The sequence below is a fragment of the Saimiri boliviensis genome, chromosome X (genome assembly GCF_048565385.1).
Source record: "Saimiri boliviensis isolate mSaiBol1 chromosome X, mSaiBol1.pri, whole genome shotgun sequence".
Lineage (NCBI taxonomy): Eukaryota > Metazoa > Chordata > Mammalia > Primates > Cebidae > Saimiri > Saimiri boliviensis.
Genome location: NC_133470.1, coordinates 43,549,053 through 43,573,126, shown reverse-complemented (window position 1 = coordinate 43,573,126; position 24,074 = coordinate 43,549,053). Strand labels below are relative to the sequence as shown.

The 24,074-nt window shown below is 38.1% G+C and overlaps 1 protein-coding gene across 12 annotated transcripts in view; it reads right to left on the bottom strand.

The window, feature by feature from the left end:
• JADE3 (jade family PHD finger 3) overlaps nt 1-24,074 on the bottom strand; it is a 145,887-nt gene that overhangs the window by 41,261 nt on the left and 80,552 nt on the right. For all 12 annotated transcript variants that reach the window (XM_074392101.1, XM_074392104.1, XM_074392103.1 and 9 more), the window contains one exon: nt 21,778-21,935. In XM_074392101.1, the coding sequence (XP_074248202.1) occupies nt 21,778-21,935 (158 nt within the window). The remainder of the gene's footprint in view (nt 1-21,777; nt 21,936-24,074) is intronic.

Here is a 24,074-nt window from a genome sequence, read left to right as displayed (position 1 = left end):
ATAACACTGCACTCCAGCCTGGGTGACAGAGTACGACTCTATCTCTAAACACACAAATAAAACTAACTAGATAATAGTTACTGTAATAACAATTCTAGGAATAGTTTCCCAAGATGACCCTGTTCATCCTGCCACTCTGGGATAACCACTTTTCTTCAAGCCTCCATGACTCAATCTATAAAACAAAGGACAATTATAACCCTTGGGACAGATGGTATTTTCCAAATCCCACATTATTCCATAATGTTACTTTGTCACCTTCATCAAGTAATGAAGTCTATCTCCTTTCCCCTTAAATAGGGGAGGGCTTGTGATGGTTTTGATCAACAGAAGTGATGTCATGAGAACTGCAAGGCTGGGTCATAAAATGGAATGTAGCTCCCTCCTGGTTTGCAGGACATGAACTTGGAGCCCTGTGCCTGAAGCCCGTAAGAAATCTGACTATGCTGAGGTTGTTAGGTTATGAGGAAGCCAAACTAATGGAAAGGCCATGTGTAGTCCATGTTATCTAAGCCCAGGGATGGGCTGTTAAACAGATATTCAGTGAATAAGCCTTCAGTTGATTCCAGTATCCAGCTATTGGATCACTCTCCAACTTTGTCTTCCTTGATGAGGCCCTAGACACATCATGGAGCAAAGAGAAACCATCCCCACTGTACCCTATCTGATTTCCTGACCCACAGAATCAATCAGTATGATAACATAGTTGCTTTAAGCTGCTAAGTTTGGGGGCAATTTATCATCAGCAATAGTAACTGGAACAACTGCAAAAGGGCTGTTTTAAACTTTAAATAAGATAAACGTGTGTGAAAATGCTCTGTACATTGTGCTCTTTACTGAATTTTCATAATTCAAAGGAAAAGCGGTAGAATGCTACTGCCTAAAATGGGATGAAAAACGAGGTATGGGAAGAAGGAGATGGGATAAGGAGAGCAAAGGGAGGTGGGACAGGCCTAGATGACCAAACACAGCAGTGGAGTAGGAGGCAGGCATGTGTTCTAATTTATCATTAGGGACTGTTCTTTTGACTTCTTATATGAAATATGGATGCATTCTGAAAGTAGAGTTAACAGGATCTCATGTTATATTGAATATGGGATAATAGTCAATGAAGAATCAAAGATGACTAAGAATTTTGGCTTAAACTAAAAAGACAGTTACAACTAGGAGGACAGATTTTTCTATCAGCTAAACCTAGAGAACTACAAATAGAACTGGTTTGGGAAGCTCAGTAGTTCAGTTTGGGACACTTTTAGTCTGAGATGTCTACTGGACATCCAAGTGGAACTGCTGAACTGGCAGTTGTATATTTCAGTCTAGAGTTTAGTAAAGAAAGTACTAATCTCCATAGCCCAATAAGTCCAGAATTTACACTGCAAGGGGAAATAAGGGCTTATCTATAACCAATCATTTCTTCTTTCAGTTTTATTAACAATGCAGAAGTACATATTGTTAAGTGAAAAAAGCAAGTTATAGAATAATCCCATTTATTTATATGTACATACATGTGTATGTATAAGCATACAATACACAGTTAATGTTTTGTATTCTGATTGTTTTCATTTGTGTAAGTCAATAGTTCATCCGTAATTTAAAAACATACACACATGCGCACACACACACACACAGTAAAACATCATTAATCACTGTGTATTATACAACTTATAATGTATGTTTGCTTTCAACAAAAAAATGAAGCATTGTTTTCCTTCCACTGGAATCTTACTGCAATCGAAACTGATTAAAAATATATAAATGAATACTCAAAAAGAAATATCTGAAGCTTGCTGTTAATGACTCAAAATCATTCAGTCTACCTAGAGACATGTAATAGGGTTAATATCATCTTTATTTGTTGAACTCACTTTCAAAAAATTTCTTTTGGTAGCCAATACTTACCTAAACAGCTATAATTTACAGTGCAAGTTGGCTCTGTAATCTCTGTACCTCTCCCCTCATTCACCACATATATACACTATACTGAATTAACAGGAAAACTGCAGAAAGGACAGTGAAACAGATGGCAAAACCTCATCTGAAAGCCAGAACAAAGATTCTGAAAGGATGTGCTCTGTCTACTCTTCTATCTCCCTCATCCCTTTTCAGTTACTATAGCATCAGTAGAATAATTCTAGCACTCAAGGATCAAATCAATTAATGTGTGTGTGTGTGTGTGTGTGTGTGTGTGTGTGTGTGTGTGTGTAAAATTACTGCTCTAAGTTCATTAGGAAATAAAGTGCTAAAGCATTTTGATAACCTTATAAATTAGGTAATAAATAAAAAGCAAGTGTGTACTTTAGTCTTATTAGTAAAGTTTCTTTAGCTGACTAATCTGTCTATAGGCAGCAAAACAAATATCTTAAGACAGGCATGGTAGCTTGCTCCTTCCTGTAGTTCCAGCTCATCAGGAGGTTGAGGTCGGAGGATAGCTTGAGCCTAGGAGTTTGAATCTAGCCTGGGCAACATAGTGAGACCTGTCTCTGTTTACAATAGCAAAGACTTGGAACCAACCCAAATGCCCACCAATGACAGACTGGATAAAGAAAATGGGGCACATACACACCATGGAATACTATGCAGCCATAAAAAGGGATGAGTTCATGTCCTTTGCAGGGACATGGATGAAGCTGGAAGCCATCATTCTCAGCAAACTGACACAAGGACTGAAAACCAAACACCACATGTTCTGACTCATAAGTGGGTGTTGAACAATGAGAACACATGGATACAGGGAGGGGAACATCATACACCAGGGCCTATTAGGGGGTGGGGAGCTAGAGGAGGGATAGCAGGGGGTTGGGGGATTGCGGAGGGATAACATTAAGAGAAATATCTAATGTAGATGAAGGAGGAATGGATGCAGCAAACCACCATGGCATGTGTATACCCATGTAACAATCCTGCACAATCTGCACATGTACCCCAGAACTTAAAGTATATATATACAAAAAGACAAACATTAAAAATATTACCACTGTGGTAGATCAAAGATGGCCACAGATCCTTTGATATGCCTTTTGTTGAGAAATGGGGTCTATTTTCCTCTCCTTCAATTTGGGAGCCCTCTGCAACTGCTCTAATAAAATATAGTGGAAGTAATACTTTGTCAGTTTCTGAGCCTAGGCTTTGAAATGAGCACCTTCCACTTCTTACCTCTTAAAACACTCACTCTTAGAGTACTGAACTTCCTGTAAGAAGTCAGACTATCCTGCTGAGACACCAAGTGGAAAGAGCCTAAGACTATATGAAAAATCTGTGCAGCGTAGATCATAGCATCAACTACAGGGTTACAGTGGTGAATAAAACCAATAAGGTTCCTGTGCTCGCGTAGCTTTGATTTTGTAATGCCACTATTACAGAGCAGCAAAGTACTAGGTGTTCATCAAACCCTATTTCCATTTCCACCTGAGTACATAGCAAGACTGCCTTCTCCAGCCCCCTTTGCTGTTAGGTGGGCCATAGGAGTGAGTTCTGGCTAATGATACTAGGTGGGTAAGTCACTACAAAACCTATACCTCTCCCCACAAAAAATCCCAACTGTATAACCCTCCACACTCTTTTCTTGCTGACTGGATTCAGAAGTTTGAGAGTAGAAAAGAGAATGGGTGGTAGATAAAGGCACCACTCATAAGAAAAGCTTGTGCCCCTAAATAATTGTGTGTGACAGAGGGGATCCACATTCAAACCCACACTGGATGGAGACACATGGGAAAAATAAAGACTTCATTGTATTAAGATGCTGAGACTGGTCAGGCACAGTGGCTCACACCTATTGTCCCAGCTACTCAGGAGGCTGAGGAAGGAGGATTTCTTGAGTCCAGGAGGTCGAGGCTGCAGTGAGCTATGATCATGCCACTGTACTCCAGCCCAAGTAACAGAGATCCATGTCTCAAAAAAAAAAAAAAAAAAAAAAAGATGCTGCAAATTTTCAGGATGTTTGCTATAACAACTGGCCTATCCCAATACATAAGAATTATTTCCTAATATTTTTGAGTATGTTTTAACTTAATTTATTATTGTATTACATTAGATTAATTCCTTTTTTTTTTTGAGACAGTCTTGCTCTGTTGCCCAGGCTGGAGTACAGTGGCATGATCTTGGCTCACTGCAACCTCTGTCTCCTGGGGTCAAGCAATTCTCATGCCTCAGCCTCCTGAGTAGCTGGGATTACAGGCATGAGCCATCGTGCCTGGCTAATATTTTTGTATTTGTAGTAGAGATGGGGTTTCACCATGTTGGCCAGGCTGGTCTTGAACTCCTGATCTCAAGTGATCCACCCACCTTGGCCTCCCAAAGTGCTGAGATTACAGGCGTGAGCCACTGTACCTGGCCAGATTCATTCTTCAATTTCTCTAACAGATATATATTTTGTAATATTTTCTCTATAGAAGTGAGATTTCCATCAGCAGAAAATAAAGTCACTAACCAATTGGGTTTTAATTTTACCAAAACTAATATGAAGTAGCAAGCCCAAAATAATATATTCAACATTTTTGTTTTCACATTCTGATACTTTCCATATATTATTGTGAACTGTTGTAACATTCTTTATTAAAAACCTTTAGCACAGAATTAAGGAATGTCATCATGCTTTCAATGCATTCTGACTTACAATTTTTAAAATTTGGAAGGTAGAAATAATTTTTACAATTCAATTATTATTAACATAATACATAATCACTGAAGATAAGAGTTTTAAATCTAAAAGTAATTATTGCAAGGGTTTGTTACAGAACACTTACATTTGCTTAAACTTAGCAATTACATTAGAAGAGAGAATTTTTATTTAAGGTTTTTGAGAATAAAGCTATCTTTTAATTTCAAAATCTGTTTAAACACCTTCTCAATTAGTGTAAATAACCATATTGTTATGAGGCACTTCCTTAACTTCCAGGAGTTTTGTATATCTATAAAAGCAACAACAACCAAAGCACACACAAAAGGAAAACATAAAAGTTATAAAATTAACCAATAAAAATTAACATAATGCTGTTTTGTCATGTAGTGTGGAAAAACAGTAACATATAAGAGGACTTCAAAAAGTTTGAGGAAAATAAAAATCTATATGCTGATTTCAAAAATTTACATAAAAATTAATTCCTACTAACTTGTTACAGGCACTAAGGATAAGATATCAGTTTGAAAAAGGGCCCCTATTAGAGCAATATGAAGTCTGCTAAAATTGAAGCAAGAACAAACAGCAAATTTATGGTGAAATCTGGGTAGAAGAATGTAGAAATTGCTGTTTTGCAGTTTACAAATGGATAGCTTGTTTTAAGGGAAGAGACGAAGATAAAGCCCACATTCATATCAATTTCACATCACATTAATTTTTGAGGAAAAAATTCATCTTGTTCATGCCCTAATTAAAGAAGACTGATGATTAACAGCACAAACAGCCAACACCACACAGACGTCTCAACTGTTTCAGCTTACACAATTCTGACTGAAAAACTAAAGTTAAGCAAACCTTCCACTCAATGGGTGCTGAAACTGGCTATGGCCAGATCAGCTACAGACCAGTGCGGAGCTTTCAATGGAAATTTTAAGCAAGTGGGATCAAGATCCTGAATCATTTCTTTGAAGAATTATAACAGGAGACGAAACATGGCTTTACTAGTAGATCCTGAAGACAAAGCACATTCAAAACAACGGCTACCAAAAGGTGGCAGTGGTCCAGTCAAAGCAACAGTGGATCGATCAGTCAAGAGTAAAGGTCATTGCAACAGTTTTTGGGGATGTTCACGGCATTTTGTTTGTTGATTTTTTGGAGGGCCAAAGAGTGATAACATCTGCTTATTATGAGTGTTTTGAGAGAGTTAGCCAAAGCCTTACAGAACACTGCTCAAGAAAGCTTTACCAGAAAGTCCTTTGTGATCACAACAATGCTCCTGTTAAATCTTCTCATCAAGCAAGGATAATTTTGTGAGAGTTTCAAAGGGAACTCATTAAGCATCCACCTTACAGTCCTGTTTTATCTCCTTCTGACTTCTTTTTGTTCTAATCTTAAAAAATCTTTAAGAGGTACCCATTCTTCTTCAGTTAATAATGCAGAAAAGACTACCTTGACACGGTTAAATTCCCAGGACCCTCAGTGCTCTAGTGATAAACTAAACGGCTGGTACTGTTGCTTACAAAAATATCTTAAACTTGCTGGAGTTTATGTTGAGAAATGAAGTTTATATTTTTAGTTTTCGTCTCTTAATTCCATTATTCCAGGAACTTTAAAAAGTTCCCCTTGTATCTGGACAGAATGAAGCATAAAGTACAGAAATTAACATCTCAAACTAGATAAAAAAATTTTAAGTCATTTTGGTAGATTTGTGAAAGAGGATATTAAAAAAAAAACAAAACTGGCTGGGTGCAGTGGCTCATGTTTGTAATCTCAGCACTTTGGGAGGCCAAGACGGTTTGACTGCTTGAGGCCAGGAGTTTGAGACCAGCCTGGCAACATGGTGAGATCCTATCTCTAAAAAAATTAAAAAAAACTGGGTACAGTGGCATGTGCCTGTAGTCCCAGCTAATTGGGGAGGGTAAAGCAGAGTGGATCACTTGAGCCCAGGAGTTCAAGATTACAGTGAGCTTTGCTTGTGTTACTGCATTCCAGGCTGGGCAACAGAGAAAGCTTTTGGGAAACAGTGAGCTATGCTTGTGCCATTGCATTCCAGGCTGGGCAACAGAGACTCTGTCTCTGAAAAAAGAACTAAGATTTCAAAATATAAAACTAGGATTTCTTGCTAATTCAATAACTGTGCTTTCGTCCATAGTAGCCTGACTTATAAGGAATACATGGAACCAAGGTAGGTCAGTTTGGGGTACAGTGTTCATCATTTTCAAAAAGGAAGCTATCCAACAAATGATGTTGTGACAACCAGGTATCCACACATAAAAAAATGAACTTGAGCCCCTAATACCTCAAGCCAGATACAAAAATGAACTGAAATGGATCAAAGACCTAAATGTAATAGCCAAACTATAAAATCCTTAGAAGAAAATATAGGTGTAAAACTTCATGACCTTGGTTTAGGCAGTATTTGATATTTCTTGGATATAACATCAAAAGGACAGGCAACCCTCCCCCTGCCCCCAAAAAATAGATACAGTGGACTTCATCAAAATTAAAAACTTTTTTTTTTTTTTTTAAGTCAGGGTCTTTCTTACTCTGTTACCCAGGCTGGAGTGCAGTGGTGTGATCATAGGTCACTGCAGCTTTAAACTCCTGGGCTCAAACAATCCTTCCACCTAAGTCTCTTGAACAGCTGGGACTATAGGTATGCACCACCATGTCTGGCTATTTATTTATTTAGTTTTTGAGATGGGAGTTTTGCTCTTGTTGCCTGGAGTGCAATGGCTCGATCTTGGCTCACCACAACCTCTGCCTCCCAGATTCAAGCGATTCTCCTGTCTCAGCCTCCCGAGTAGCTGGGATTAAGGCATGTGCCACTGCTACTTATTTATTTTTTTAGTAGAGATGGGGTTTCTCCATGTTGGTCAGGTTGGTCTCGAACTCCCAACCTCAGGTGATCCTCCCGCCTTGGCCTCCCAAAGTGCTGGGATTACAGGCATGAGCCACTGCATCCAGCCAATTTTTTATTTTTTGTAGAGATGGGGTCTTGCTATGTTGCCTAGGATGGCCTTGAGATCCTGGTCTCAAGCCATCCTCCCACCTTAGGCTCCCAAAGTGTTGGGATTACAGGTCTGAGCCACTGCACCTGGCCCAAAATTAAAAACTGTTGTTCCTCAAAGGACACTATAAGGAAAGTAAAAAGATAATCAATAGAATGGGAGAAAATATTTGCAAATCATATTTCTAATAAAAGACTTTATCCAGAATATGTAGAGAACTCTTATGACTCAACAACAAAAAGACTGCCCATTTAAAAAAATTGAGTTAAGGATCTCAATAATTTCTCCAAAGATAATGTAGGAGGTGTGCATGGATGCAGTATTGAAAAATGGGACAGGCCAGGTGTGATGGTGCACACTTGTAATCCCAGCACTCCGGGAGGCCGAGGTGGGCAGATCACCTGAGGTTGGGAGTTCGAAACCAGACTGACCAACATGGAGAAACTCTGTCTCTACTAAAAATACAAAATTAGCCAGGCATGGTGGTGCATCCCTGTAATCCCAGCTACTCGGGATGCTGAGGCAGGAGAACTTCTTGAACCCTGGAGGTGGAGGTTGCGGTGAGCCAAGGTCGCACCATTGTACTCCAGCCTGGGCAACAAGAGTGAGACCTCGTCTCAAAAATAAATAAATAAAAATAAAATAAAAATTTTAAAAAGGGACATTCTAGAACATTGCTGGTCAGGGAACTTTGTTGCCCTACTAATTAAAGGGTCAGATTTTCAGCAGCCAAGGATATACACACGCAAATGAATGTGATGGGACTTAAAGGAACTAAGACGATTCATTCTGGCTGTGTGAACAGCAGCATTTCATAGAAGACAAGAAAAGATAAATCTTGTGTTTTCTGACCTCATAAAGGCTTTTTTTGTGATAAAGTAGAAAAGGTCTCTTCAAAAGATATATAAATGGCTAAGAAGGACATCAAGAAAAGTTGTTCAACATCATTAGCCATTAGACAAATGCAAATCATAATCACAGTTACGTATACTTTATACACACTATACAGGCTATAACAAAAAGATACAATAACAAGTATTGGTGAGGATGTGGAGAAAAATGTAACCTTCACGCATTACTGACAGGAATGTATGTTGCAGATGCTATAAAAATAGTTTGACAATTCCTCAAAATGTTAGAGTTACCATATGACTCAATGATTTTATTCCTAGGTATGTACTCAAGAGAAATGAAAACATATGTGTACTGAAAACCCTGTATGAATTCTCTTCTAGAAGACCTGATTAAAACTTTTTTAAAAACTTCATTTTAAGAGGATGTTCATAGCAACATTATTTGTTAACAGCCCATATGTGGAAAAAACCCAAATATCCATCAACTGCTGAATAGATTAACAAAATGTGGTATATCCATATAGTAGAATGTTATGTGGTCATAAAAGTAACAAAATACTGATACATATAACATGAATGAACTTCCAAAATGCTAGTTAAATGAAAAAGTCAGGCTCAGAACACCATACATTGTATGATTCCAATAATATGAAATGTCCAGAATGGGCAGACCCAATAAGAACAGAAAGCAGACTAGTGGTTGTTCTGAAATGAATAGGCCCTTCTCAAATTCGTATGTTAAAGATCTAACCTGTGATGTGACTATATTTGGAGACAGGGCCTATAAGTAGGTAATAAAGGTTAAGAGAGGTCATAAGGATGGGGACTTAGTCTGATAGGGCTTGTGTCCTTATAAGAAGACACCCCAGAGCTCCACCCCCACAAACGGTGTACATGTACAGAAGAGGAAAGGCCAAGTGAGGACACAGTGAGAAGGTGGCTGTTTATACACTAGAAAGAGAGGCCTCATCAGACATCAACCCTGAAGACAACTTGATCTTGGACTTCTAGTTTAGAACTATGAAAAAATAATTTTTTGTTTTTTAAATCACCCAGTCTGTAGTATTTTGTTATGGGAACCCTAGCAGACTAATACAGTGGTTGCCAGGGGCTGGGGAAGGGGAAGAATGACTAGTAACTGCTAACAGATGTGGAATTTCTTTCTAGGGTGATAAAAAATGCCTTGGAATTACATAGGGATGATGATTGTATAACTCTGTGAATATACTAAAAACCACCACACAATTTAAAAGGGTGAATTTTATGGTATGTGAATTCTGTCTTGATTAAAAACTTTACGATAGGTGAATTATCTCATTTTAAAAAATCTAAGAAGAGCAAGCTTCACATTTATGCAAACCACAGTGGTCATGACTTAGAACTTGATCTGACTGAGAAACTTAGTAAAATTTCCCTACCTCCCATTCTCCTATTTTGATTTAAAACATCACTTATTAGTTATAATGTATGTCTATTTACATTAAACTCTTCCAATCAAGTACTTGAGAAAGTGAAAAAATCTTTTTATTTTAGTATAAGAAAGGCAAGTAGGCTGGGTATAGTGGCTCACACCTGTAATCCCTGTACTTTGAGAGGCTAAGGTGGGAGAACTGTTTGAGCCCAGGAGTTTGAGACCAGCCTGGGCAACATAGGGAGACCCCATCTCTGTATGATACGAAAATTAGCCAGGCATGGTGGTATGTGCCTGTAGTCCTAGCTACTTGGAAGGCTGAGGTGGGAGGAGCCCTTGAGCCTGGGAGGTCAAGGATGCAGTGAGCTGTGATTGTGCCATCACATTGCAGCCTGGGCAACAGAGTAAGAACCTGTCTCAAAAATAAAAAAAGAAAGAAAGAAATGCAAACGGTGAAAATGGAAGGCTTAATTCCCTCCTATTCTCATCTTTGTTTTTCTTACTTATATTTTGGTTCTTCACAAATTTTCTTAATTAACCATCGCCATTTTCCTCTGTTTCCTTCTGTCTTATTCTCCTTACAACAACACATATTTATTGAAAATCTGTTTATCTGATCAGTAGGGGTTTGGCCCTTAGGTAGTTTATAGTCACATCTTGTCTTTCTCCTTTTCTAACCACCCATGACTGTGTCTTTGTGTAGCCACTATCACATTTCCTTCTGAGACAACGTTTTGCTCTGTTCAGGCTGGAGTGTAGTGCTATGATCATGGCTCACTGTAGCCTCAACCTCCCGAGGAGCTCGACTACAGGTGCATGCCACCATGCTCAGCTACTTTTTTAACTTTTTGTACAGACAAGGTCTATGTTGCCCAGGCTGGTCTTGAACTCCTGGGCTCAAGTGATCCTCCCACTTTTGCTTCCAAAAGTGCTGGGATTATAAGTGTGAGCCACCACAATGAACCCCCACTATCACGTTTTCTTACCCATCTATACATATACATACCTCTACTTGTGATGACTGTTCATATAAATATTTATGATGTATTTATGTGTATATATGAATATAAAAGTATTATATTCATCATAACATGACTGGGGTATAACTGACATACACTAAACTGTATAGGTTTTAAATGTATAAATTAAATTTTGACACACACACACACACATCTATATACATTTGTGCAACTTGCAGTACAACCAAGATAATGTGTGCATCACCCCCAAAAGTTTCCTTGTACCCTCCTGCTTTTGTGTCTCCTCCCAGAAATCTAGTGATCTGCTTTCTGTCACTAAAGATTACAGACAGTCCTTGCTTTGTATGCTGGTATGGTATTGTAAAAATGACTGTGCAAGCTGAAACTGTGAAAAGCAATCTTAATAAACAATGGGGAAAGCTATCATTGTTTAATGACCTTTAAAGATTTTGTCAAAATATTAAAAGCTGTTTTTCCATTGACTATAAACATATAGGAAAATAAAAAATAATAAAACCAGTATGTATTTAGTATACTGTAATTTGAAACACTAGAAACAATGAGAATTATACTTTTATTTCTTTGTAAAAACTTATCAAGAGTACTGCTTAACTCCTTTTCACTGTATAACTTACAACATGGAGCAAGTACCTTTTCTATCTCTTGGCAAACTGTCATGTTCCCTTCAAAGTTTGAATTAGTTTCCAACATTTTGTCCTTAGTGCTTTCAATGTTGTAAAATACTTCCAAGAATTCCTTTAATGTGCACTTTTTCACTAGTATCACTTCCTCTGGGACATCTTCATTCTTTTCACCATAACCATTTTCTTCATTTATGTCCATAAGTTTGTCTTCACTAAGTTTTTTTTTTGGCTCTAATTCTAGAGCTTCTAAAACAGCAGCATATCCTCATATTCCCATAGTTGGCTATTTCTTTTATAACTCCATTCATCTTTGATTCAAATTTCTCTTCTACTGTTGTCACTTTTTATTTCTTTTAATGCTTGGTAGAATTCTCCAGTGAAACCATCTGGGCCTGGAGATATTTTTAGGGGAGGTTTTTAATTACAAATTCAATTTTACTAATAGTTTTGGGGCTATTCAAATGATCTATTTCACATGGGGTGAGTTTGGTAGTTTGTTCAGGGAACCTCCAAGGAAGGTAGGAAAAATAGAGAAATGAAAAACAGAATACACACACACACACACACACACGGGCACACTGAAGCACTAACATATTAATAATTACATAAAACATAAGTGGTCTAAACCAACTAAAAGACAGATTGGCACAGTGAATTAAAAAATATGATCCAAATATATGTTGTCTAAATAAAACACACTTAAAATATAAGGACCTAAGTAGGTTGAAAATAATGGAGAAAGACATATGATGCAAACATAACTCAAAAGAAAGAAGTGACTATACTAACATCAGATAAAGTGACTTCATAGTAAAGAAAATTACCAGAGATGAAAAGGAATATTATATAATGATACAAGTGTCCTTCCATCAAGAAGACATAGCAATCATAAATGTGTGTGCATCAAACAACAGTGCTCCAAAACATGTGAAGCAAAAATGAACTGAACTCAAAGGAGAAACGGACAAATCCACGATTACAGTTATAGACTTCAACATCTCTCAGTAATTGACAGAATCAATAAACAGAAAATCATCAAGGGTACCAAAGAACTCAACACCACCACCAACTAACAGAATTGCTTGAACTGACATTTATTTTTAAGCACCCATGGAACATGTCCCATGACAGACCATATTCTGGGCCACAAAATAAACCTAAACAAATTTAAATAACTGAAATTATATAGAGTGTGTTTTCTGATCACAGTGGAATCAAAACTAGAAACTGGCCACATGCAGTGGCTCACACCCATAATCCCAGCACTTTGGGAGGTCAACTTGGGAGGATCACTTGAGCCCAGGAGTTGGAGACCAGCCTGGGCAATATAGTGAGATCTCATCTCTTTAAGAAAAAAAAAAAGAAGAAAGAAAGAAAACTAGAAATCAGTAACAAAAAGTTTAAAAAAATCTCCAAACACTTGGAAACCAAAAATCACACTTTGAAATAATCCATGGGTGAAAGAAGAAATTTCAAGAGAAGTTAAAAAAATACATGTAAGAGAATGAAAATGAAAATTCAACATATCAAAATTTATGAGGCACAGTTAAAGCAGGTGCTGAGAGGAAAATTTATAGTACCACATGCTTACATTATACAAGAGAAAAAGCTTCAAATCAATAAGTTAAGCCCTCAATACAGGAAATGAGAAAAAAGGAACAAAATAAACCAAAAGTAAGAAGAATAAAAATAATAAAGACCAGGAATCAATGAGATTAAAAAAAAAAAAAAAAAGTAATGGGCCAGGCACACTGGCTCACACCTATAATCCCAGTACTTTGGGAGACTGAGGTAGGTGGATTGCTTGAGCCCAGAAGTTCAAGACTAACCTGGGCAACATGGCAAAACCCTGTCTCTACCAAAAAAAAAAAAAAAAAAAAAAAAAAAAAAATTAAAAAAAATTAGCCCAGTGGGGCATGCACCTGTAGCCCCAGCTACTCAGGAGGCTGAGGCAGGAGGATCACCTGAGCCCAAGAGGTCCAGGATGTAGTGAGCTGTAATCACACCACTGTACTCCAGCCTGAGTGACAGAGTAAGACCCTGTCTCTAAAAACAAAACAGAAAAATAAAAAGAATGTTCTGTGAAATGATCAAGATAACAGACCAACCTATAGCAAGGAAAAAAAGAGAAGACAAAAATTGCCAATATTAGGAATGAAAGAGGGATATTTTTTACTAGTTTCAAGTATGTTCACAATTGTTCACTGATGCATTTTTATGTTAGCTGTTTAAAATCTTTGTTAAACCATTTTAATATCTGTCATCTTGGTATTGGCATCTGTTTGTCTTTGACCAAGTTGAGATCTTCCTGATTCTCGATGAGTAATTTTTTATTGAAACCTAGACATTTGGGGTATTATATTATGAGACTCTGGATCTTACGCAAACCTTCTATTTTGGCTGGCTTCCTATGACACCATCTGGCTGGAGATCAGGGTGGGGGCACTGCCTTGTTTCCACCAGGTGGTTGTAGAAGACCTAGTTCACCATTTGGCCTGTGTCCATATCTGAGACCAGGGACTCCCTGTTACTGTTGGGTGGGGCTGAGAGTTTCGGCTCCCGACTAGGACTCCACTGATACCTCCATCACTGAGATTGGTAAGAATGCCTTGCTACTGTTTCCTGCATGGCCTCCACTGACACTGTGGAGCAGAGGTGAAAATCCTAACTGTCCACTTGTCTCCTAACACAACCCTAGATAGGGTACACCATTGCTGTCTAGGCCCTACTCCATCTTTGCTGGAGAAGGTTGGAGTGGTCCAAAGTATTTTTCTGTGGTGTATGGTGAAGAGTTTTCTGTCTCAAAGTTTGCTGTGTTGGCTGGGCATGGTGATTCACTCCTGTAATCCCAGCACTTTGGGAGACAGAAGTGGGTGGATCACCTGAGGTCAGGAGTTTGAGACCAGCCTGGCCAACATGGTAAAACCCCATCTCTACTAAAAATACAAAAATTATCCAGGTGTGGTGGTGTGCGCCTGCAATCTCAGCTACTTGGGAGGCTGAGGCAGGAGAATCACCCGAACCCAGGAGGCGAAGGTTGCAGTGAGTGGAGATGGCACCACTGCACTCCAGCCTGGGCAACAGAGACTCAGTCTCAAAAAATAATAATAAAATAAAATAATAAAAGTTTTCTGTTTTGATAGGCTGTCCCTTTCCTTGTCATTTGGCTGGAGAGGAGAGGCTTTTCTTAGTTTCTTTTTTTCATTTTTTGTTTTTGCTGGTTATGTACTTCTGGGTTGCTAGCTTCTCCAGCATCAACTCTGGGAGCAAAAAGAAATCCCAGGGAACATAAAACTGGGTTGTTCCTCAGGTCTCAAGGACTCTAGCTGTTCTGCTTTCTTCTCCTGATCTTTCAAAGTTTTATGTTTGCATTATATAAAATGCTCAGGGTTTTTAACTGTACTTAGTGGGAGGCATAGGGAAAAGCACACCTATTCCATCTTTCTGGAAGTGAAAATCTGGCCAAGATTGAATTTTAAAATGAAAGCAACACAGGCAATACTATGAACAATTCTATACATGTAAATTCGACAACTTAAACCAGTACCCTGAAGTACAAACTACCAAAATTCACCCAATATGAAATAGTTACAGGGCTATTCAGATTATCTATTAAAGAATTCAAATTTGCCATGTGCAGTGGTTTATGCCTATAATCCTGGTAATCTGGTAGCCTGAAGTGGGAAGATTGCTTGAACTCAGGAGTTTCAGACCAGACTGACCAACATAGGAAGATTCCATCTCTACAAAAAATTCTTAAAATATTCACCGGGTATGGTGGCACACACCTATGGTCCTAGCTCTTGGGAGGCTAAGGTGGGAGGATTGTTTGGGCTTACTAGGAGGTTCAAGCTGCAGTGAGCCATGATCGTGCCATTTTGCTACAGCCTGAGTGATAGAGCAAGCCCTCAAACAAAAACAAAAAGAACTCAAATTTATAGTTAAGCAAATCCCCAAAAGAGAAGTCTCTAGGTCTAGAGTGTTTCATTGGAGAATTCTGTCAAACATTTTAATAAGAATTAACCCCAGTTGTACACCACTTCTTCCAAAAACTAGAAGACCAAGGACTATTTCCCAACAAATTTTATAAGGCCAGTATTACCCTGAAACAATACAGATATAAATATCATGAGAGGTGAGTGCACTGGCTCATGCCTGTAATCCCAGCACTTTGGGGGGCCAATGCTGGAGGGCTACTTGAGGTCAGGAGCGAGACCAGCCTGGGCAACATGGTAAAACACTGTCTCTATAAAAAATACAAAAATCAGCTGGGCGTAGTGGTCCACACCTATAATCCTAGCTACTCAGGAGTCTGAGGTGGGAGGATCACTTGAGCCTAGGAGGTGCTGAGCTCGAGATGGTGCTACTACATTCAAGGCTAGGCAACAGAGTGAGACCCTGTCTCAAACATACGTGTGTGTGTGTGTATATATACATACATATATATATATATATATGTATGTGTATATATATATATATATATATATATATAATGAGAAAACTACAGGTCAATAGTCCTTAGGAATATAGACATAAAAATTTCCAACAAGATATTTGCAAATTAAATCAAGCAGTATAAAAAAATACATGATCCCTAATCAACTTGGTGTTATGAACAGAATTGTGTTACCCCTAAAATCTGTATGTTGAAGCTTTAACCCCCAATGTGACTGTATTTTGAGACAAGGCCTACAGGAGGAAATTAGGCTTAAATAAGATCATAAGGGAAAGGCCACGTGAGCACACAGTGAGAAGGCAGCAAGCAAGGAAGACAGCCCTCACCAGAAACTGAACTCTGTAAGATCTTGATCGAGAACTTCCAGCCCCCAGAACTTTGATAAATAAATCTCTGTTGTTTAAGCCATCCAGCCTGTGATATTTTGTTATGGCAGCCCAAGCTAACACTCAGATTTGTTTCAGCAATGCAAGGCTGGTTCAATATTCAAAAAAATCAATGTAATCTATAATATTAACAGGCTGAAGAAAAAAATCACATGATATCATTTGATACAGATCATTTTATTTGACAAAATTCAAACCCATTCATGAAAAAACTATAACACACTAGGAGTAGAGGTGAACTTCCTCAACTTGACAAAGAACATCGACCAAAAACCCTATAGTTAACATCATACTTAATATATTGAAAGAACAAATGCCTTCTGCCTAAGATTGGGAACAAGGCAAGGATAAAATGATCTTTATTTGTAGATGACATGATGGTCTACACAGAAAATCCTAAGGAATATCTTTTTTTTTAAAAATAAAACTGCCAGAACTAAGTAATTCAGCAAGATTACAGGAATACAAGATCAACACACAAAAATTGATTGTATTTGTATACTAGCAATGACCATGTGAAAATTATAAATAAAATACCATTATATTTGATTTATAATTATAAATTATAATTATATATAATTATATATATAAATTATAAATAAAATACCATTAACAATTGCTTGTTAAGCAATTGTTATTAATTATAAATAAAATTTATAAATAAAATTATAAATAAAATACCATTAACAACTGCTCAGAAAACACAAGTATAAATCTAGCAAAATGTGTATAGGGCTCGTTTGCTAAAAACTACATCATATTGATGAAAGAAATCAAAGATCTAAATAAATGTAAAATTGGAAGGTTCAGCATAGCAAAGATGTCAAATTTCCCCAAGTGATATAGGTTTAATGCAATCCTTATGAAAATTCAGCAAGATTTTTTGTATATATGGACAAGCTTATTATAAAATTTGAATGGAAAGACAGAGAAAGTGGAATAGCCACAGACAGCACTTTTGAAAAATGAATAAAGTGGGAAGAAACAATTTACCTGATTTTAAACTTTGGCCTATGCCTCACATCTTCTACAAAATTAATTCAAAATGGGCTGGGTGTGGTGGCTCACACCTGTAATCCCGGCACTTTGGGAGGCCAAGGTGGGCAGATGACAAGGTCAAGAGATTGAGACCATCCTGGTCAACATGATAAAACCTCGTCTCTACTAAAAATACAAAAATTAAGGCCGGGCGCGGTGGCTCACGCCTGTAATCCCAGCACTTTGGGAGGCCGAGGCGGGTGGATCACGAGGTTGAGAGATCGAGACCATCCTGGTCAACGTGGTGAAACCCCGTCTCTACTAAAAATACAAAAAAATTAGCTGGGCATGGTGGCGCGTGCCTGTAATCCCAGCTACTCGGGAGGCTGAGGCAGGAGAATTGCCTGAACCCAGGAGGCGGAGGTTGCGGTGAGCCGAGATCGCGTCATTGCACTCCAGCCTGGGTAACAAGAGCGAAACTCCGTCTCAAAAAAAAAAAAAAAAAAAAAATTAGCTGGGTATGGTGGTGCCCACCTATAGTCCCAGCTACTAGGTAGGCTGAGGCAGAAGAATCACTTGAACCCGGGAGGCGGAGGTTGCAGTGAGCAGAGATCCCACCACTGCCCTCCAGCCTGGCAACAGAGCGAGACTCTGTTTCAAAAAAAAAATTTAATTCAAAATGGTTCATGCATTTAAATGTAAAACTATAAAACTCTTAAAAGAAAACATAGAGAATATCTTTAAGACATAGAGCTAGGTGAAAAGTTCATAGCACGCCATTAAAACCATGCTCCAAAAGAAAAAAAAAATCAGTAAACTGAACTTCATCAAAATCACAAACTTTTACTTTGTGAGCAACAATGTTAACAGGATGAAAAGTCAATCTATAAACAGACTGGGAGAAAATATTTGCAAGCCACATATTTGACAATGGATTCGTATCTCAAATTTATAAGTAATTCTCAACATACAATAGTAAAAAAAAAAAACAAAGAATCTGATTAGAAAAAAGGCAAAAGACAAAGATACATGTCACTGAAAAGAGTGTATGTATGACTTCATACCATGGGGCTCAATAGGCCTGAATTTATGTAGTACTTAAAAATTTTAATTGAAGTCATTTGATTTCGAAAATCTGTTGAAGGATATGAAAATAAATTCTTTATTAATGTTCCCATATAATTTCATATCACAAAGATTTAATTTTTAAGGTGACTTACAAAATCTAGAAAGTAAAAAAATCACAAGACATTGTTTTACCCATGCAAAATGATGTTAGTTAAGGGTCGCTGTAATAAGCAGCTGTAGTTAAGGAAATTAGGTACTCCAAAGTTCAGGTACTCCAGCCAAATCCCAAATAGGTGAAACCTCCAAAATGGCTGGCTCATTGAAAGCCAAAAGGGAAATCCAAGGAAGATGATAAAAGTATAGGTATCTCCATTAAATTCAGGAAATAAGATAAACATATTCCATAACAAAATTGTTCTCAAAGTGTCATCCCCAGACTAGTGGCATCAGCATTGTGTTGGGAGTTGTTTGAAATGCAAATTCTCAGACCTCATACCTCAGATCTACTGAATAAAAAACTGGGGGTGAGGTTTAGAAATCTGTTCTAACAAGCCCTCCAATAATTCTGATGCACCCTAAAATTTGAGAATTACTGTTCCATAGGAAAGGCTATATACTACAGTACAAGTCCTATTGATATTTTCTTTTTTTTCCCTCATCATAACATTTTGTCGCCTGGGCTAGAATGCGCAGTGGTGCAATCTCGGCTCACTGCAATGTCCGCCTCATGGGTTCAAGCGATTCTCCTGCCTTAGCCTCCCGAGTAGCTGGGATTAGAGGCACCCGCCACCATGCCTGGCTTAACTGGTTTTTTGTGTGTGTATTTTTAGTAGAGACATGGTTTTACTATGTTGGCCAGGCTCGTCTCAAACTCCTGACTTCATGATCTGCCCACCTTGGCCTCCCAAAGTGCTGGGATTACAGGTGTGAGCCACTGTGCCCAGCTGATAGTTTCTAAAAAATAAAAACTGATATACCTACCAACAGCAACCAGTTCAGAATTACATTAAGGAATTCAATATGATCAATAATTTAATAGCCCGCCTTGTTGTTCCATTAAAATTAAGAGTTTCATATGACAGGCAAAGAATTATGGGAAACAGAAGAGATTCAACAAAAATTCACAGCAGTTATAATGGTAAATATTTGAAGCCCATGGAACAAGTATTAGAGCACTGAAGCCACACATGAATTAGGAGTGCATATCCCTAGATTTGAGTACAAGTTAAACTTTTTTAGTCCCTAAAATTACTCTTCTTAGGCTGGGTGTGGTGGCTCACATATTTAATTCTGGCACTTGGGAGGCCAAAGTGGGTGAATTACTTGAGGCTAGGAGTTTGAGACCAGCCTGGCCAACATGGTGAAACACCGTCACTACTAAAAATACAAAAATTAGCTGGGCATGATGGCATGTGGCTGTAATCCCAGCTATTCAGGGACTGATGCATGAGAATCACTTGAACTCAGGAGGCGGAGGTTGCAGTGAGCCGACATCACACCACTGCACACCAGCCTGAGTGACAGAGCGAGACTCCTGTCTCAAAAAATTTTTTAAAAATTAAATTACTGTTCTTAAACTGTTGCTTCATTCTTACTACCCTCTACCCTATTTATCCACGGCTCACTCATCAGATAACATTTTTAAAGTGGTACGCTGGACATTTTCCACTTAGCCTAAAAGATTAAAATCACCTCCAATGAGTAGACAATTGATACTGACTTATGAACAAGACCAAAGTCAAGATGTTAGTCACTCTCCATAATGCTTGGAGTATCAATGAATGGTGATGGTCAACTTAGCACTAAAGCTGCTATTGTTGTATAAAAATACTGACAACAAGGACATGAAAATGCTCAACTCCTATGTTAATTCATGATGATATTCTGATTTTTAGGAGGCAGGAGATGGTACTGAAGATGAGCTAGTGAGTTTTGGGACATTTGCTGAGCAAGGCTGTGGAGCTTTCCTTAACAGAGTATGGACAGCCTCTCTGTGGGTAGGACAGCTTGGGCTTCTCAAAATGATTCCAACAAGCATTTCTGGAGCATGACTAGGTATTAAGAACCTAATACTAGGAGCAGAGAATTCAAGGATGTTATCTCTGCTCTTAAAAAAAAAATCTAACATGTAATAGAAATAGATGGATGTACAATGAGAGCTACAATTTCTTACAGTAACCAGCAGGTCCCACTAGCCCCTTCATTTGGCATTCTACATTCTATTCTATTCATTCACTCAAACTTTTACTGAACATTTTATTTAATGCCAACCTTTGTGTAAAGTACTGGAAACACAAAGACCAGAAAGACAAAATGGCTTCCATAACCAGTCACTACACTTGAGCCGAACTTATTACTTCTTCTGGCAGAAAAGTCCTTCTCTCCTCTTTCTACAAAACCAAAACCCTCTCCTACTTCAATTTTCTTCTCAGGTCTAATGTAAATGAAGGCCATGTGCTTATAGTCAACTCAATTATTTTAGTTATCCCCTTTTATTTGGGTTCATGCATTTTACAAACTCTGTTTTTGGCCCTCTATTTATACATACCATTACTTTACGGCCCTATTATATTGTAACTTCCCACAGGTGTTTTTATAGTTCGAATGTGTCCCCAAAAGTCTGTGAATTGGAACCTTAATTCCCAACATGGCGGTGTTAGGAGGTAGGGTCTTTAAGAGATAATTGGGTACTGAGGGTGGAGCTCTCATGAATTGACTAATGCTGTTATAGCAGCAGTTAGTTCTTGTGGGAATGAGATCCTACAGGAGTGAATTAACTCTCACAAGATTGGGTCATAAAAGTGAGCTTGGCTCACTCTTGTGAGCTCTTAAACACATATTCACTTGTCCTTCCTCTTTTCTGACACATTATGACACAGTATAAAAGTCCCTGTCAGAAGCTGCTGTCATGTCCTTAGACTTCCCAGTCTCTAGAACTGTTAGCCAAATATTTCTTTATAAACTATACAGTCTCAGGTATTGTTATAACAATGGTAAACAGACTAAGACAGTCATTATGTAATTAATTCTGTTTCTCTGAGAAGACTAGTAAGTGCTACTGACTGTTGAGTCTGACTTGGTTGGAAATCCTTGTCTTCAAAAGTTTATCATAATTTCAGATTGGACTTCAAATGGTTTTATCCTATGAATGGGCACATACTATGTCCCTAAATACATAAGTCTGACTTTAACTATTGACATATTACAGCCTGGTAAAATATGCCACTGGTCTGAACATGGTATGACTTTGGTGAACATGGTATGACTTTGTACTCTAAATGTATGATCAGCAACTCTAAGTTTCTCTCCACACAGCACACAGATAACCATGAGAGCATTCATTCCCTAAGTCAAAGGTGCATGCATGCAAATACCTGAGAGAAGGCTGTGGAACAGTGTCTGGACTGGCTGGTACCTGGACTCCCTTTTCCCATTCTTCCTTCCATGTATCAGCAAAGAGGTAATAGCTATCAGGATTAATGTGGTGAGAATCTGGAATTTTCATGGCACTGATGAGGTCCTTCCGGAACACCTGGAAAGATATTAGGCATATCTTGAGAAGACCATCACTATGTAACTGATACTATTCAATGTTCTTTTAAAAAGGCCATCCCCATCCACTCTACTTCCAACAAGAGAAACATCTCTAACTTCCTAAATGGCCAGATCAACTTCTGTTTGGAAAGGTGTGAAGTACTGACAAGGAAGCCAGCTTATTTGGTATTTAAGAAAGGGTAATGGAGTCCTTCCTGAATTATTTTCTTCGGCTCTCTAAATTTAAACCAACAATACAGGTTACTCAAAACAGTTTGTGCAAACAATCCTCAACTCTCTTAAATTAAGCAACAAGTATCCACCGAATTTTAGATCTAGAGAAAAGTTACGAAAATAGTACAGAGTTTCCATATATCCTTCACTTAGTTTCCTCTAATTGTTTATACTTTTTTTTTTTTTTTTTTTTTTTTTTTTTTTTTTTTTTTTTTTTTTTTTTTTTTTGAGACAGAGTCTTACTCTGTCACCCAGGCTGGAGTGCAGTGACCCAATCTTGGCTCACCGCCACCTCTGCTTCCTGGATTCAAGCGATTCTCTTGTCTCAGCCTCCTGGGTAGCTGGGATTACAGGTGCACGCCACCACGCCCAGCTAAGTTTTGTATTTTTAGTAGAGACAGGGTTTCACCATGTTGGTCAGACTGGTCTCGAACTTCTGACCTTGTGATCTGCCTGCCTCAGCCTCCCTGTTTACACTTTATATAACCAGAGTTCAATTACCTAAACCAAGAAAGTAGCACTGCTATAATAATATTAACTATAGACTTCATTCAGATTTTCACTAGTTTTCTACCTAATATCTTTCTGTTCCAGAATTTCATTTTTTTTGTTTTTGAGACAGAGTCTCACTATGTTACCCAGGCTGAAGTACACGGCATGATTTTGGCTCACTGCACCCTCCGCCTCCTAGGCTCAAGCGATCCTCCCACTTCAGCCTCCTGAGTAGCTGGGAATACAGGCACTTACCACCACGCCCAGCTGATTTTTGCAAAATTTTTTTGTAATTTTTGTAGAGACAGGGTTTCAACAGGTTGCCCAGGCTAGTCTCAAACTCCTGAGCTCAAGCAATCTGCCTGCCTTGGCCTCCCAAAGTGCTAGGATTATAGGCGTGAGGCACAGTGCCTGGCCTTAGAGTGCCTTTAATGAGTCAGTGGTTAAGTAGTGGTGGTAAATTTCCAATTTGCTAAACTACTATCTTTCGGAAAGATGGTGTTGTGGAAAGTCCTTCCTTAGATCTGGAAAGTGATTGTCAATATCCTAAAATATTTCATCATTTTCCAAGTGATGGTCTTTACAAAATACATCAATTGATTACACAATTAAGCTTTGGGCTTGATTAATAATGAATAATGCCAAATGATCTAATTACAAAGCATAAGGCATATCTTCAAACTTGACACAACTGCTTATGAAATCTGCTCTATATAGTTTCCTAGCCTAAAAACATACTGCAGTGGACTGAATGGTGGTCTCCAAAAAGATATGTCCACATCCCAGTTCCCAGAAACTATGGATATTACCTTATTTGGGAAAAGGGTCTTTCCAGATATAATTAAGTTAAGAATCTTCAGATGAAGATACCATTCTAGAATATCCAAGTGGGCTCTTAGTCCTTATAAAAGAAAGGTGGAGGGAGATTTGAAATGGAAGAGGAGGAGACAGTGTGATCATGGAGGCAGAGATTAGAGTGATTCATTGATCCACAAATCAATGAATACTGATATCCACCAAAAGCTTGAAGAAGCAAAGAATGAATCTCTCTTAAAACCTACGGAGGGAGCATGACTGGCTGATTTACTTTTGGCCTTCATACTGTGAAATAATAAATTCCTGTTGTTTTAAGCTACGTTGTTTGTGTTAATTTGCTATTATAGCCCTATAAAACTATACACACGCTTACCAAACAGAAGAGTAACTTGAAGACTCTAGACAAAGATATACAAAAGCAGAGGTCAATGAAATCTGGTCTTTGTCTATGGCTTCAGAAATACCCAAACCTCCATGAAGGTAAAGTCTGGGAAACACCAACCAATACACACCTGTTTTTCTTAAGCAAATAAAAATTAAATCCAATGACTATTATAATTTTCCCTTCCCCTTTAGAGAAAAACAGCAGGCATAT